The sequence below is a fragment of the Typopeltis vanoorti genome, chromosome 22, assembly GCF_054136105.1.
Source record: "Typopeltis vanoorti isolate ZY-2024b chromosome 22, IOZ_Tvanoo_1.0, whole genome shotgun sequence".
Lineage (NCBI taxonomy): Eukaryota > Metazoa > Arthropoda > Arachnida > Uropygi > Thelyphonidae > Typopeltis > Typopeltis vanoorti.
The window spans coordinates 38,753,724-38,768,488 of NC_143570.1; the positions used below are offsets into that span (position 1 = coordinate 38,753,724).

The following is a 14,765-nucleotide window of genomic DNA, read 5'->3' on the forward strand; positions in this document are numbered from 1 at the left end:
ATAGCCTGGATAAATCTAGGGCACGACATAATCAAGAGGTCATTTTGACAATTTCTAGCAATCAAAGTAAAACGGGATAATTAACAAAAAATCCCAAGGATACTTAGTTTTTCGTGCGACCACCTAGTTACGTTTTGTAGGAATTACAAAAGAAAGATTTGTGCATAATACGAGTTTGTCGCTTGAAGAGCTGAATGAATTTGTATGTCAATGAATGATTATTCAATCATTTAATGGTATACAAAAAAACTTCTGGTCATGTTGAAAACATTTACTCCTTACCAGACGATTTTACAGAAAGATAATGACGTACGGGAATTAGCAGAGAGCACAGCCGTCATTGAATTCTACCTAAGCCCCGTGCGGCCATAAACGAAATGGACGTATTGACCCTCCAACGTCAGTTTCGCCTATCTTCCCAGTGACAAGAGCGGATTTGTACATCTGGTTGACGTTAATTCGCTTTCTGACGTTATACTAAGCTCAGGAATGAGTGGGTATATGCGCGCGCACTTAGAAATGTTTCAATTAAATGCGTGCTAATTATTTTTCGCTAATCGGTAATTTAGAAATGTTACGTTTCAAGCTTCCTTCCAAACCCACTTAAGTAGATTAATTGCGTTTTAGGGGAGAGAAAATCTTGATGGGGGAAGGAGACGGAACATTCAAGCTTTAGTGAAAGGCCAAAGTTAACTCCCGATGTATCAAACGTAGATATCTTCGACCAGCTTAGCGAAATGTTTATTAGACTTGAGCATTTCAAGTTAGGAAATTAAACACGTATGACAGTATTAGAGAAAAAATACTTATTAAAAGGATCAAAAATAGACAGCTCGATGTTATAAGTGCATTCGTAAGACTGTAAACGGAGTTACTGTCTTCAGTAAAAGTATACTTAGAACCTATGTTTTGTTAAAAGTGAAAAAAAAAATGTTGGATATATTCATAGAATATCATGCGATTTCTAGTTTAATGTTATTTTATCGATCGCTTAGAAAGCCATGATCGTATGAGTATTCTGTATATAATGTGTTTCCTCTTTTAAAATTTAGAGGTGGTTCTCAACTGCCGACTTATATTCAGCTGTTATTTTCCCCATACCCTAACTTAGTCATTTGAATATTAAGATCTCTTTATTTTAATGAGATACTTGCGTACAATCGTTATAATTTATATGACTGTACATCTTCAAACGAAATATGTAAAAGCTCTCAATTCTAATCACTTACCAGATTTTAGTTTTGTTTTTTAAATCTGATTCCACAGTTAGATTTTTTAGTGAACTAAAGCTTTTTTTTTTTTTACTTGCGTAGTTTTTAATCCCGGGAATAAGCAAAACTTAAAAGCAGAATACACTAATGCATACCAAGTAAAACTAATAACATCGCCTTTCATCTATCATTGCAAAGAAATTAAAAAAAAAAAAATGCCACCCTCCAATTGTATTTATTTATTATTTTTTGGCTGCTTATCGATTTCCAGACAGTCAGGACTAAAAGAGTTCTACCTATTTCCTTTGGATTAGGGAAGGCTTTAGAAGATTTATTTTTAATAAACAGGATAGTTGAGCTTGATTTTTTTTTAAATGATTCTTCATGTTTCTTAATATCAAATGCATTTTTATAACACTTTTAAAGTAAACATTGCTCAAAGAGTATCTCATTTCAGATAAAATCGTTTTTTTTATTTTTATATGTTGTTCCCCCCCCCCCCCCCCCACGAAAGCTTATTTCCAAGCGTACAGTACATTTTGTACCTTTAATGGGTTATGGATATTTTTCCTATTTGAATCAATTTTATACTTTTTTTTTTTAATTTTATTTTTAAAGTTCCAACAATGGAACTTTTTAAAGCCACTTCAGCTCTCCAATAAGCGGTGGTCTTCCACTGAAACCTGTCACTTGTCCATTCCTGATAATTGTCATGATTCTGTAGAAAGTTTAACTTAAATGCGAATTTCCACTTTCTTTCTTTCTAGAGAGAAAGATGAAATTCTCAAAGAAGAAAGTCATGAGAGAAGTGTGTAGCACGTAATAAAAAGTTATTTTCTGTAAAAAAAAAAAAAAAGAAATAAAAGAAATAAAATGGATCAACAGAAGCAAAAGTATCTGCATCTATACAATACCGTTTGGTAAATGCTATATCTTTCAAATTTGAAGGACAGAGTTTCTTAGTAATGACGCCATTTTATTTACTTACATTATAATTGAATAATGAAAATCAATTGATAAAAGAGGGCTGTTAACGAGTCTTCCTATTTAACAGAATATTAAAATCGTGTTTATATGTATATGCGCGCGCCATTAACAAGAAGTGAATTATAGACTCAGAATTCCTTGACTATGACAAGTGTGAAAATACACCGGACGGAACATTACATTAAGTGGAACCGTCCCCCCCCCCCCATTTTTGAACCCAAACTGCTTTAGGTTACTAGTGTGATGTATGCTGAAAATACTGAAGCTCTGCGAGATGCAATTCAGTGGGACTAACAAAGGGACGCTTTCGCTGGAAAGAAATTCAATGAATCTATGACGTAGATAGCAATGCGTGGGTCTAAAATGGAGTCATGAATGAATTATGCACCAGAGGACTTGCTGAAGCCTCATTGCATTATAATGGAGTTCTTAACGAACATAGGGAATAACTTTTGTTGCTGTTGAAAATATAACATATTAGTGTCATCTCCATGAAAACTACAAATATAGGATTATTGTGTAGTTTGCAGTATCAAGTCAAAAACCCTTCTTTTTAAATGTCTATTTCCGATGGCTGAGGCAGAGACACCAACATGATTTTTTTTTCTCTTGCTCCCTAACAAATTTCACAAATGTACATTTTTCGTTTAATTTGAAAAGGTTCTAGAAATCAGGATGCTGTTTGTTTCATTGCGTAAGGTTTAAAAAAATCCCCGCCGCTTAACATCATTCAGCAATCTTTCTACCTGAGAGACTGATGGTTGCCATCTTTAGGAGCGTAATCCTTTTGAAAAGAAAAAAAATAGTTAGGAGATCACCAGTTTAATTATTTTTTTAAACTTAGAAATGAAGTCATACACACAAAATGACATTCATAAAAATGTTGTATTATATGAGCAACTCCATAGTCGATACCCTGGTGGTAGTCAAAGGAACTTCCCATCATTATTAACTGATTTCCAAGTCATTAATTAATACGCATGCTTCCGTGAAATCAACATTGCAAGTCTGCACACGTGACAGTGAAAACGGACGTCAACTTCAGATTGTACTGGGCAGAACATTGCTATTACACAACCTGATATGTACAACATAGAGGTATCCTTTGGGCGTTCAATACGCGAAAGAATGACAATGAATCCACCAAGAATGGAGCAGTCGTGTTTCTATATTTAATAGGAAAACAAATGTAGTTTTATGTTCAAAACTGAGAAGAGAAATCTGTTAATTCAAACACGAAACCAATAAAACCTTATAAATGGTCAGTCGGTCCAGCCTCCATAGTCATTTAATAAAGCTTTTTAAATTAGAATTTGATATTTATTCAAAATATTCTTATTTCCTTCCCTCCAACTTCTTAAAATAGCTTGGCGGATATCATCCTCGTTTTTATAATGAGCTAGTACCAACACTTACGTTACGGTAGTCGTGAAAGCTATACATCCGTACATCACTAAGTCGTACTACTTTCGTACTCTAAATCCGCTTGGGATTCTAATCCTTTTCTGCTAATACTGAGAAACATAATAGGGTTTAAGCCTTTTCTCATGTTACTCAAAAATGAATAATTGCAGGAACGTAATATTTGAATTAGCTTAACTAATTACGTTGTTAATTCATACTCTAATGGCAAGCTTTTAAGCTTGGAAATTAAAACATTAAGACTAACTAAATACTTTAACACTACTCTGTTATGAATAAGGATTATACAATGATTCACTATTCTATCAAACATATGATGCCACATATCATCCATCTTTCCGGACCACCTTTATGAATTTGTTACCGTGACTGGTGCGATTCTTTCAGCGTTAACATTAAAAGCAACCTTTTGGTTTCTGTCATTCATCAATCAATTAAGCATTCAGATAGTTTGTAGATAATGTTCTTTCAGTGAATTCTCGATGAATGAAAACCTAATTGAACCATCTACATTTTTCTTTAGCTGTAAGTCTTAGGAAAGGAACATTATTTTCAATTTTCTTTGCGACATTTTTTTTTACGAGATCGTGACCTAGACAAAAAGCGAAGCCAGTATATTATGTTTAACTGTGCTCCGAAATAAAAACTCGAAACACAAGGAGGATGCATGTTAATGTGAGATATGAATTAGGAAGAAGTGGTTATACTTTCTTTTTCATGTTTTTCGAATAAATAATTAACTTGTTAAAAATGCGTCATCAAAAGAACTTTTCAGTGGATACATCTCTCGAATATTTCATTAATTAACGAAATTCAGGAAACCGAGTCCACACTTAAATAAATATGGACAGTCTAAGATTCATAAAAAAGTTGTAGAAACAACATGGTCGCTTTCGTGTTATCAAGACAATCATTTGCGCTAATTAAACAAAAATAATTTAGTAGAATATTAAGCCATTTGCCAGTGATGAACACGTTTATTTTTCCTTCAAAACACTCCAGATAACAATATTTTGGAAAAAGTAACTATAACAACATTACTAAAAGCAGATATTACGTTATAAAGGTTGTTACGTAAATAAATTAAAAACTACTACTATGTCAATTAGTACAAGCCTCCTCCACTAGGTGTAGTATAATGTACATGATCACCCACCATTAATTTCAAAGGTACAGCTTGCTGAGGTCAATAAAATAATCAAGAGAAATCCTGGGAATGTAATTAAATTATAAGCAATCACAGCAAAATACCTGGAACAATTGCGATATGTTGGCTTTGAACCACTAAGCAAGTAGGGTATTCTGTCATTTAATTTATATAAATGACAGCTGGTTCCGTGCAATTCTGCGATCGATACAGTTTCGTGGTGGAAGATTTTGTTGCTGTAATCGGTCACAATAAAGTGGTTCAGGAATGCTCTGCCAACTTTGCTCGTATCAGTCAAATTCTCCCAAATAGCTTGCTAGAGATAAGCTGTTGTTGTTGTTGTGGGGTTTTCTTTCAGGAACAACAAATCACACGGAGGTCGGAACTGGGAAACATCAAGGTAACAAAGACGAAAAATGACGTTAACGTCAAGTCATTGCAATATTTTAAAGCACGGATTGAACGGGCGTGTTCGTATTTCATCGCAACTGAATCAGAGTTTAGACATGAATAATTTATCCGGATGTCAAATTGCAAAATGCGATGGTTCGCGAGGTGGTCATCTTCAACATAAATCTATTCTTTTCAAATGGAACGCGTCTTACTAACTTATATAACACCTAAAAGATGCAATAAATTCAGTAAATCTATTGGGCAACATATTTTTATGGCTTGCATCAGCTCAGTAACGCACACTAAAGGTTTCGGAGCAATCTGCACACCTTTATGATAGTTTGTAAGCAAATCAACCCCGCAACATATTTATCAGCATTGCGATATTAATATTTCTTCATGCTTTAATTAATTACCAATCACTTGTTCCTATAGGCCATCAGTTCAATATAATATGATCATTGTTGTCATTCGTCTACGTGTTGGACAGATAGCATCTTATCACTAAAGAACGTCAATTCTCTTCTAAACAAACGCGTATGGAAGGCTTACCATCCAATTATTACACAATTAAACAAGTCTCAGCTATTGGCTGAAGTTTAATCAATACAAATATATCGACAACTTATCTATTTACAAAGGATAAATATGTATGTTGATCCAATTCTTCACTTTTTCCAACTAAAATCTGTTCTTTGTGTTTCTTAACTATACTGCTTTTGCGGTAGCATATTTTAAGAATTATTATATGATACGAAATCAAATCGCCATTAATGTGAGACAGAATGGCAAAACTATTCATTGGATAGACAAAATAATAGCTTAAAATGAATACTTATTCACTATTAATTGCTAAACAAAACCTATCCGTACATCTATTTCGTTATAACAGATTTATTGATTGGACTGGATATTTACCAGACTCTTTAGATAAGGTACTGAAGATGCGCTATTAGGGAAGATGAGCGCTATCACCCAGAGCTGATGTCATCGCCAAACTGACGTCATTCAAAGACATGACCAACAAAGTGGAAAACATCGAATGCCGAGCTCATCGGACCTGTCGGAAATTCCATGAAAGAAGAAAGTCTGCGAGAGAGCCTTGCTTAGTTGACGCTAGTTGCTGAGCTGCCACATTTTTAGCGTTCGCTCGCCACGTGTGCGTTAGCGAGGGGATGGAAAAAAAGGATAAGAAAGAAAGAAAAGGAAAAGCGATGGAAGTGAATAAGCAAAAAAGAAATCATCTTGGTGATTAGATATGACGGCGACTGGATGTCATAACTCGATAGAACTACACACATCTTTGGAATAACGAAAGGACGAATTACCTTCATCAAACGAAAGGAAAAGCCACAGCATGTACTCTGTGGTTTATGAAAAGATTATATAAGAATTATATTAGCATTATTACATAAAAACTTTAATATTCAAATAAAGAATCGTCAGATAATGTTTGCACATAGAAACTTTAAATATTTTTCGAAATCACAAATCGTCAGCATGAGTTGGTTTTTTTTTTATCTGTTGTGGTATTTTGGATTTCCACGTGGTTTCTGACGAGAATGATTCCGAAACAATGGTTAGACCACTAAATCCTTAACAGCCCACATAAAAGACCAAGTACAATTTCTTACGGGGATGGGAAGGCTGAGATAGCGTCTGCGGTATAGTCTCTATCTGTACATAGTATAAAATAGACAGAATAAAATTGACTTGATCTCTGTTCATGTATTTAAAATAGCATCAGACCGTTGATTGTTTACCCGTATAGATTCTACAAGAAGCAAAACCAGTAAGAAAATTATTTTGCGTATTTTTTAATGTTTTTTATTTCCCTGTTACTGAACAGAATCGCTTCTCTGCCCTCATAGAAGGTGAGCGAAAATGGAAACGAATTATTTGAGACATGTCTCAAAGTGCAAGTGTGCACTTAAACAAACAATTGATGGCATCCGAACTCCCTTTCTGCGAACCAGCTTTCAAAATAGTATAATCATCCTGACTGAGATATTGAAGTTAGTATGAAACCATTGCTTATGGTTGAATTTTCAAAGGTTTTTAGAAAAAGAAAGATCAAAGTGATTTTATAAAAGGGAAGAATACAAACATAATAAAAATTGGCCCGGACTTCTCATTGAGGAATCACCACATTGGTAGTATTTCCATAAGCGAAAGCACTGTGGAGGAAAAAAAGAGCTTTCTTAACTCTGGATAGTAAAAATGATATTCCTCAATGCAAATCGTGCATTGAGGAATGTGAGAAAAAAACTGGCGAATTAATATCATAGCGCATTCTACATGCGCCTTAAACTTACAGCAAAAGTATTGGTTGTTGGAATTAGGAAGAGCCAACGAAGGACATGCGACCATTGTGTTCATAACTGCGTGTTTTCTCTGATTGGTTTCGAGTTTATCGAGTGGAAAATCTTCCACTCCATTATGAAACTGGCTAATGTCTTATCTTGAAAAGGCCTTACAAAAGTTTCCCGCATTCTAAATGGGATGCGAACCCAAAAAACGTCTACTACTCTTAATCTTAAAAATTCGCTTTCCCACTTCTGATTCAGTTCCCATGCAACAATCATCGCACTTTTCAAGAAGCAGGTTGTCATCTTTCTCTCCCTGATGAAGAGCCGCATCAGAATTCCAAGACACAACTGATAGTTTTGATCTTAATTTGTTGCAAGAAAAAAAACAATTGAACAGTTATTTACAAATTTAAAGAAAAATTTAAAAAAATTTAATCTTTTTATATATACATACATCTTCAAGGCCCACTCTTCCTAATTGGGTTGTGGGGGCAAAAGCTGCAAGAGGAACTTCCAATGGTCACGCTCCTCTCTGCCACCAAGCTCAGGTGTTCTGGTGGGATTCCCAAACGTGTCCACCCAAAGTTTTGGATATAGTCTATCCAGCGAGTCCTTGGCCTTCCACGTGGCCTCCCATCCTCTGGCTTGGCAAAGAGGGCCTGCTGAGGGAGCCTCTCTTGTGGCATTCTGACCAGGTGCCCGTACCAGCGTAACTGTGATCTCTCAACACGGAGAAGCAGCGGTTGAGTATTGAGGGTTTCTCGAATTGCAGAGCTTCTGACTCCGTCGAGTTTTGTCAGCCCCGCAGTCCCTCGAAGGAACCTCATTTCAGCCGCTTGGATTCGTGTCCGCATTCTTTCGGTCATTACTCAACTCTCATGACCATAGGTGAGGGTGGGGACATAGACTGTATTGAAGACAGCCAGCTTTGCCTTCTGGCTTAACTCCCGCTTCAATACTACCGAACGGCCAAGCTCCCGCAATATTGAGCTTGCTAAGCCAATTCGAGTATCTAGCTCTACGTCCCATTTTCCATCATTCGTGAATATTGATCCAAGGTATTTAAACTTCTCCACCTGTCTCATTAGGACTCCATTTACATTTAGAGTGCACTGGGATGGTTGTCTTGAGACCACAAACGTTTCAGTTTTGGCCACACTGATCTTCATTCCGGCGTCTGCACAAACAGATACAAACCTATCCAGGGTCCGCTGGAGGTCATCTGTGGAAGAGCTAAGCAGAACTAGGTCATCTGCAAAAAGCAGACGTCCAATGCTACATTTTCCAATTCTGACACACTCACTGCCTCGGCTGTGCCTATCGATCCAGTCCATAAATATGAAAAGGAGGGGTGACAGAACCTTGGTGGAGGCCAACGGAGACTGTGAAAGGTTCAGACTTTGTGCTGTTTACCCTGACACAAAACTCTGGGCATTCATACAGGGACTTGATGGCAGCTAATAGTTGACCATCCACTCCATACTCCTGTACTACTTGCCAAAGCGTATCCCGAGGAACCCGGTCATATGCCTTCTCCAAGTCCACAAAACATGTGTAGACATTCTTGGCATATTCCCAAGATTTCTCAAAGACTTGCCTTAAAGTGAAGATTTGGTCAGTTGTGCTTCTACCAGGACGAAAGCCACATTGTTCTTCCTGGAACTTTGACTCAACTATGCTCCTGCACCGTCTTTCCAAGCACCTAGCATACACTTTCCCAGGCAGGCTGAGCAGAGAGATGCCACGATAGTTACTGCAATCCTTCTGGTCACCCTTCTTAAAGACTGGTATTATTATGCCTGTCTGCCATTGCTTTGGTGCTCGCCCAGATATCCAAGCAGCCTGACACACTCGAGTCAGCCAGAGAACACCGTCTCGATTTAAGGCTTTTAGCATTTCGGGCCGAATTTCATCATCGCCAGCAGCCTTGCCCGATGTTAGCGATTTTATTGCTAAATGGACCTCTTCTGCTGTGAGACTAGTCATTGCCCTGATCTGCACCTCTTGGATGTCCACAACTGCTGGGCCACTCGGGTTAAGAAGGCTCTCAAAATATTCCTTCCATCTGTGAAGGATATCCTTCTCGGTTGTTAAAAGTGCACCATCAGAGGCTTTAATTACCCTTGCTGTGCACGATTTCCTCCCTAGAAGGCGGCGGATGGTCTGCCAGAATACTTTGTTCGCATTTGCATAGGATGAATCTAATCTTTCTCCAAAGGATTCCCAAGCCTTCTGCTTTGCTGTCTTTACTGCCTTAGCAGTAAAGACATACCGCAAACCGGCATACCGCAAACGCATCTCAGGTGACCTGACTCTAAGCCATGTTAAGTAGGACTCCTTTTTTGCCCGGATAGTTTTTTGGACTTCTTGGTTCCACCAAGGTGTCCTTTTCTCACTGCCCGTTGCCACGCCGAGCCGCTTTCTGCCACACCATGAGAGTGCAGAGGCAGTGACAGCTGTTCGGAACAGCTTCCATTCCTCCTCAACATCTGCAGTATGCTTGGGAATCTCTTTGAACCTGGAGGAAATGTCATCTGTAAAATTCTTCCTCACAGCCTCATTTTCCACTGTCTCCCATTTCACGCGGTATAGCTGCTTAGGCCTACCAGCATTGATGGTAGCATCTGGTTTCTGAAGCCGTAGAGTGCACACAACAATGTGGTGGTCAGTTGACAATTCTGCCCCTCTTCTCACACGAACGTCCAACACTGAGGAAAATAGGTCTGCTGAGACTATAAAGAAGTCAATCAGAGACCTTTGTTCTAGTGTATCTCTGTACCAGGTATACTTATGGACTTCTCAGTGCTGGAAGAAGGTATTCATTATGGTCAAGCTGTTAGTACAGCAGAAGTCCAATAATTTCAACCCATTCGGGTTAAGGTCAGGGGCATCGTTCCTCCCAACCACACCCCTCCATGTCTGGTCATCTGTTCCAACATGTGCATTGAAGTCGCCCATTAGCAGGCCTGATTCCATGTCTGCCACCCTGTCAAAAGCAGCATCCACTTCCTCTAGGAAGGCAGAGTATTCTGACTCCAGATTAGGTGCATAGGCTTGCACTACAGCCAAATCATGGTTTTTCATCTGAAGCCTTAACACACATACCCGTCCCCCCAATGGGATCCACTCAGCAACACAGTCTGACAGCTGGGGACTTGTGAGTATCCCCACACCCGCCTGAGCAGACATTATCGGGCTCACCAGAGTAGTAGAGCTTCCACCCCTTATCCAGGTCGACAGTTCCAGAGCCTCTCCTCTTGGTTGAAGAAAGCCCGACTAAGTCTAGCCGGTAGCGCTTGGCTTCCTCGACCAGTTCCAACTCCTTCCCTGTCAGAGAGAAGATGTTCCAGTTGCCTAAAGCCATAGTCTGGTGCCGTTGTCATCTTCGTCCTTTTGCAGAACCATTTCTTTCCGCTTCCCCTAAACACCTCCCCAAACGGGTAGCGGGCCCATTGATGAAGTTTCCTCTAGCAGAGTGCTGAGGAGTGGTGTCTAAGGGAGACTGTAACATATTTTTCGAACGGGTCCCTCTGCCTAAAACCCGAACGCGTCCCTTGGTAACCCGCGCGACGGACGATGCGGTATGAACATTTTTTGATGGCTTGATCATGTTACAGTGTTTGATAATGTCCTGTTAGCACAAGACGAAATGACATAGAAAAATAGGAAAGATTCCCCTCGAATACTCTAATAGCATTCGGGGGGAAGGAGCAAGAAGAGAAGAAAGAATCAAGGGAGGAAGAGGAGGGACCAGTCTACAGATAATTTAATCTTTTTAAAAAATTTAAAAAAATTACAAAAAGAATATTCCTTACACTTGTCCTGCTGTTGGAAAAACCTCAAATTCGAATGTTAAGTGCAGAATTTTTATTACGGTTTTCAGTCGTATGCGTATTATCATTACTCATACGCAGGTGGCACGATTTTGCTTCTCCCCAAAACAAACCGAACGGCAAATACATTCAGTTCAGACAATCTATTGATCTCAGGACTTGCAGTTGCCTCGACAATAATTTTACCCTCCCCCAATCAAAATCCAAACAAATACAGGAGAATAAAGCTTAAAAAAAGATAATACTATCCCTGAGCCTCAATTTTACACATTTATTAATAAAATATCATCATTGTTAACAATCCCTGACATCTCTACTCATTGCTTACAATCATTTAATCTGATGACGCTGCACCTGTGTAAAAGCCAAGATCTCATTTCACCTACCTTTTCAATTCAAATCACATCTCCTGTCTCTCTGAACAACCCTTCTACATATTACTATATCAATCCCACTTGGAGCACATGTTAATTATTTATTATTTTACCCTATAAAGCATATTTTTAAGGCATACTAACACCGATTTTGTAGCTTTGCTTACACCGTATTAATTCCACTTATTGTGAATTGGTTAGTTGTGGATTTTGGTATGTGTAACCTTCGGCGGCTTATGACACTAAAATATACAATCTATAGAATTATATATGTCTGGCATTTAGTTTTTTTTTTTAAAAAATCCAGTTACTACAAAACGACTAGCATGGAATTATCAATAATTTAGGGAAATTGTTACTTACCTATTAGAATAGTAGTTCTTAGACATCTTGATTATCACGTAATAGTTTCACTTGACTCCTAATGGTGATCCTGTTTCGATTACACGTCTTTCACAAATTTATATTTCACTCGTCTTGTTTGGTACTATAATAATGAAAAATACGAATTAATTTTTTATTACCGTTTATTTAAAACATTATTCAGCAACTAAAGGAAGTTATTATATTTCACTTGATTTTTATTAAAGGTAATAAGGATAGTAATCTATGTACAGTAATCCTTCGATTAGTGCGCTTTTTTTTTTTTTAATACCCAAATTCGATTAGTGCGCCTATATACATCTTAAAAATGTTACAGATTTTTAAAATGTTTCTCTATACATTTTTATGGGTAACTATTTTTAAAAATCACTCACCAGATGAAATAATTTAGTTACCGATTTAAAACATTTTACAAAGTTATTTTTAATGGCGTTCTACACTTCTTCCATGTACACTATGTTCCTAAATGTATGTCATCTGCTATAGTACGCCCACAGATTCGAGACCCTTCTCCACTTCTGCGCATGTCACAAAATGGAGAATCCATTCCGATAATAGGGTAATCAATCCGTCTTCTGGGATGAGTTATTTATTATTACACGTCGGAAAATTAACTTCTCTTTTATTATCATTGTAGTTTTTGAAGTGGTAACTATTTTGCTTGTATAACAGTTGGGAAATTTTACCTATAAAGCACGTGATTTCGCGTGTTGGCAACCGATTCATACGCCCCTCATTTCGAGGGATTGCTGTATTGCTAATAATATTGATTGAGTAAGATTAATAACTACAGTACATTCCCGTACCGAGCAGTATTTTAATATTGCTCAGTACAGTATTTTAATCCTGCACTGAGCAGTAGTTTAATATTGCGTAAGGTTCCAAAATTACAACTTTTCATTATATTAAATAAATGAAATGATTGTATAATAATACACTTACATGGGATGCATTAAGATGACTAAATATAAATTTGAAGTTACTGCAGAAATGCGCTCTTATTTCAGTTTTAATAAAACTACCAAGTTGCTCACTTCAATATAGGCAACAAAGAAAACTAAGTTAGTATCAAAACACTTACAAGAATCTTATCTCACTATAACTTTTCCTGTTTTACTACAAAACTTTTACTTCGGTATGTCGTTCATTCGTGGATAGTCGATTTTATTAGCACTGTTTATTAAGTAGGAAACATTTCCTACGTTAAGACATCTTTAAAAATGGAAAATCTTGAACAATTCAATTAGCATTCCATTGACCTTCAACCTTTTGTAACGGAAACTAATTGATAAATTCATTAAGAGTTAGGCAGCTGCTATCTTCGGACTTTACACTTCATTAATCATAGCTGTCGATTTGCGAGAAATATTTTTGGTTATGTCACTCATCAGTGGAAAATTACCAAGAAATGAAGCAATCTCTTTTGTTCATTCGATTAAGTATGGCGTAAAGGCCTTCGTAATGAATCATTATCATTTAATTATTACTTTTTTTTGATAATTAAGAACCAAATTCCTTCACGATGGATAACTACATGACTTGCTACTTTTGCTTTGTAATTTTCTCCATAATTGCTTGAGCAATGTCTTGCTATTTAGCCATTCTTATTTTGCATATTATCTTTCATTAATTCCAAATCCTTGACAGAGTAAAAAATATATTTATGTTCTTCTGTACTGTATCGTATGCTTTCCTTGTATTTATAAGGAAATCAAGATACTTAGAACAGTGTTCTTATCACTACCAAATTTCTGTGTTCTGTTCAAAATAGAGCAATAAGTGCCAATGCTATTCCGAATTAAAGTAATATGTAAATTACTTATATATTTGGAGCATGCTGAATAAAGGATTTTCCATGCTACCCATGATCACAAGGACTATACCCTATGTATTAAACTAGATTCGTTATACATTTAGTCCTATGTCAGGGATTTGATTCTTACTTGTTCTCCTGGTATCAAAGACGGTTATGCATTTGCCAAGTACGAATTTAGAAACAAATCGATGTCAACGAAATGACAAAAGAATTTAAACCAGGAAATGAAGCATGCCCCAAATAGATATCGGCTTCCAGGATACGTGCTCCTTCAGTGATCCAAAAGAGATAGAAACCATTGGGCACAAGACCAGGCTTGTGTAGCTGGTAATCTAGAACTTTGCCCCATACTTTGCATATGTAGTAGGCAGTGTATGTGTGTTTAACACTGACCTTGCAAAAGCCATAACTGATATAATGTTGTCAATCTGATCTAATATGTGTTAAGAAACTGAGCATGAAGCAACTTTATAATTTCAAAACACTGCCGTCATAATCTCATTCGCCGATTATGATGTTACTACCTTGACTTTTTCCACGAGAAAATGATACGTGCTTCGGTATAATTTATCCTCATTGTGTCACATGGCACCCAAGTTGCCTTCTCTTGACATGCATCAATCGGATTGCGGCGTACACATTACCTGACTATGCCCATGCTTCCTCGGTCTTTCAGGTGATGGTAGGCAAAGTACTACTATCACATGCTTTATCGACCAGTTGGCCGAATGGATGGCCAACTGTTGACCACATTCTGCAATAAACGAATTCCTGTCGTGTGAGACTACCTTCATCATATTAAGAACAACCGATCCGTATAATTTCAGAGTGATTAGTAAATGCTTGAAAGAATATTTTCAAATAAAAAGCTATTCAATTCAAACCAAAT

The 14,765-nt window shown here is 37.2% G+C and overlaps 1 protein-coding gene across 7 annotated transcripts in view; it reads right to left on the bottom strand.

Annotated features, from left to right (window-relative positions):
• Positions 1-14,765, bottom strand: part of LOC150094337 (neuropeptide CCHamide-1 receptor-like) — a 262,883-nt gene that overhangs the window by 80,148 nt on the left and 167,970 nt on the right. For 6 of the 7 annotated variants that reach the window (XM_090412377.1, XM_090412373.1, XM_090412375.1 and 3 more), the window contains one exon: positions 12,040-12,163. Coding sequence is in view for 1 of the 7 variants with exons in the window: in XM_090412378.1 (XP_090268504.1) it covers positions 12,145-12,163 (19 nt within the window). In the remaining 6 variants the exon portion in view is untranslated. Of the gene's footprint in view, positions 1-12,039; positions 12,164-14,765 lie in introns of those variants that run through there. The other variant, XM_090412378.1, reaches the window with a different exon arrangement.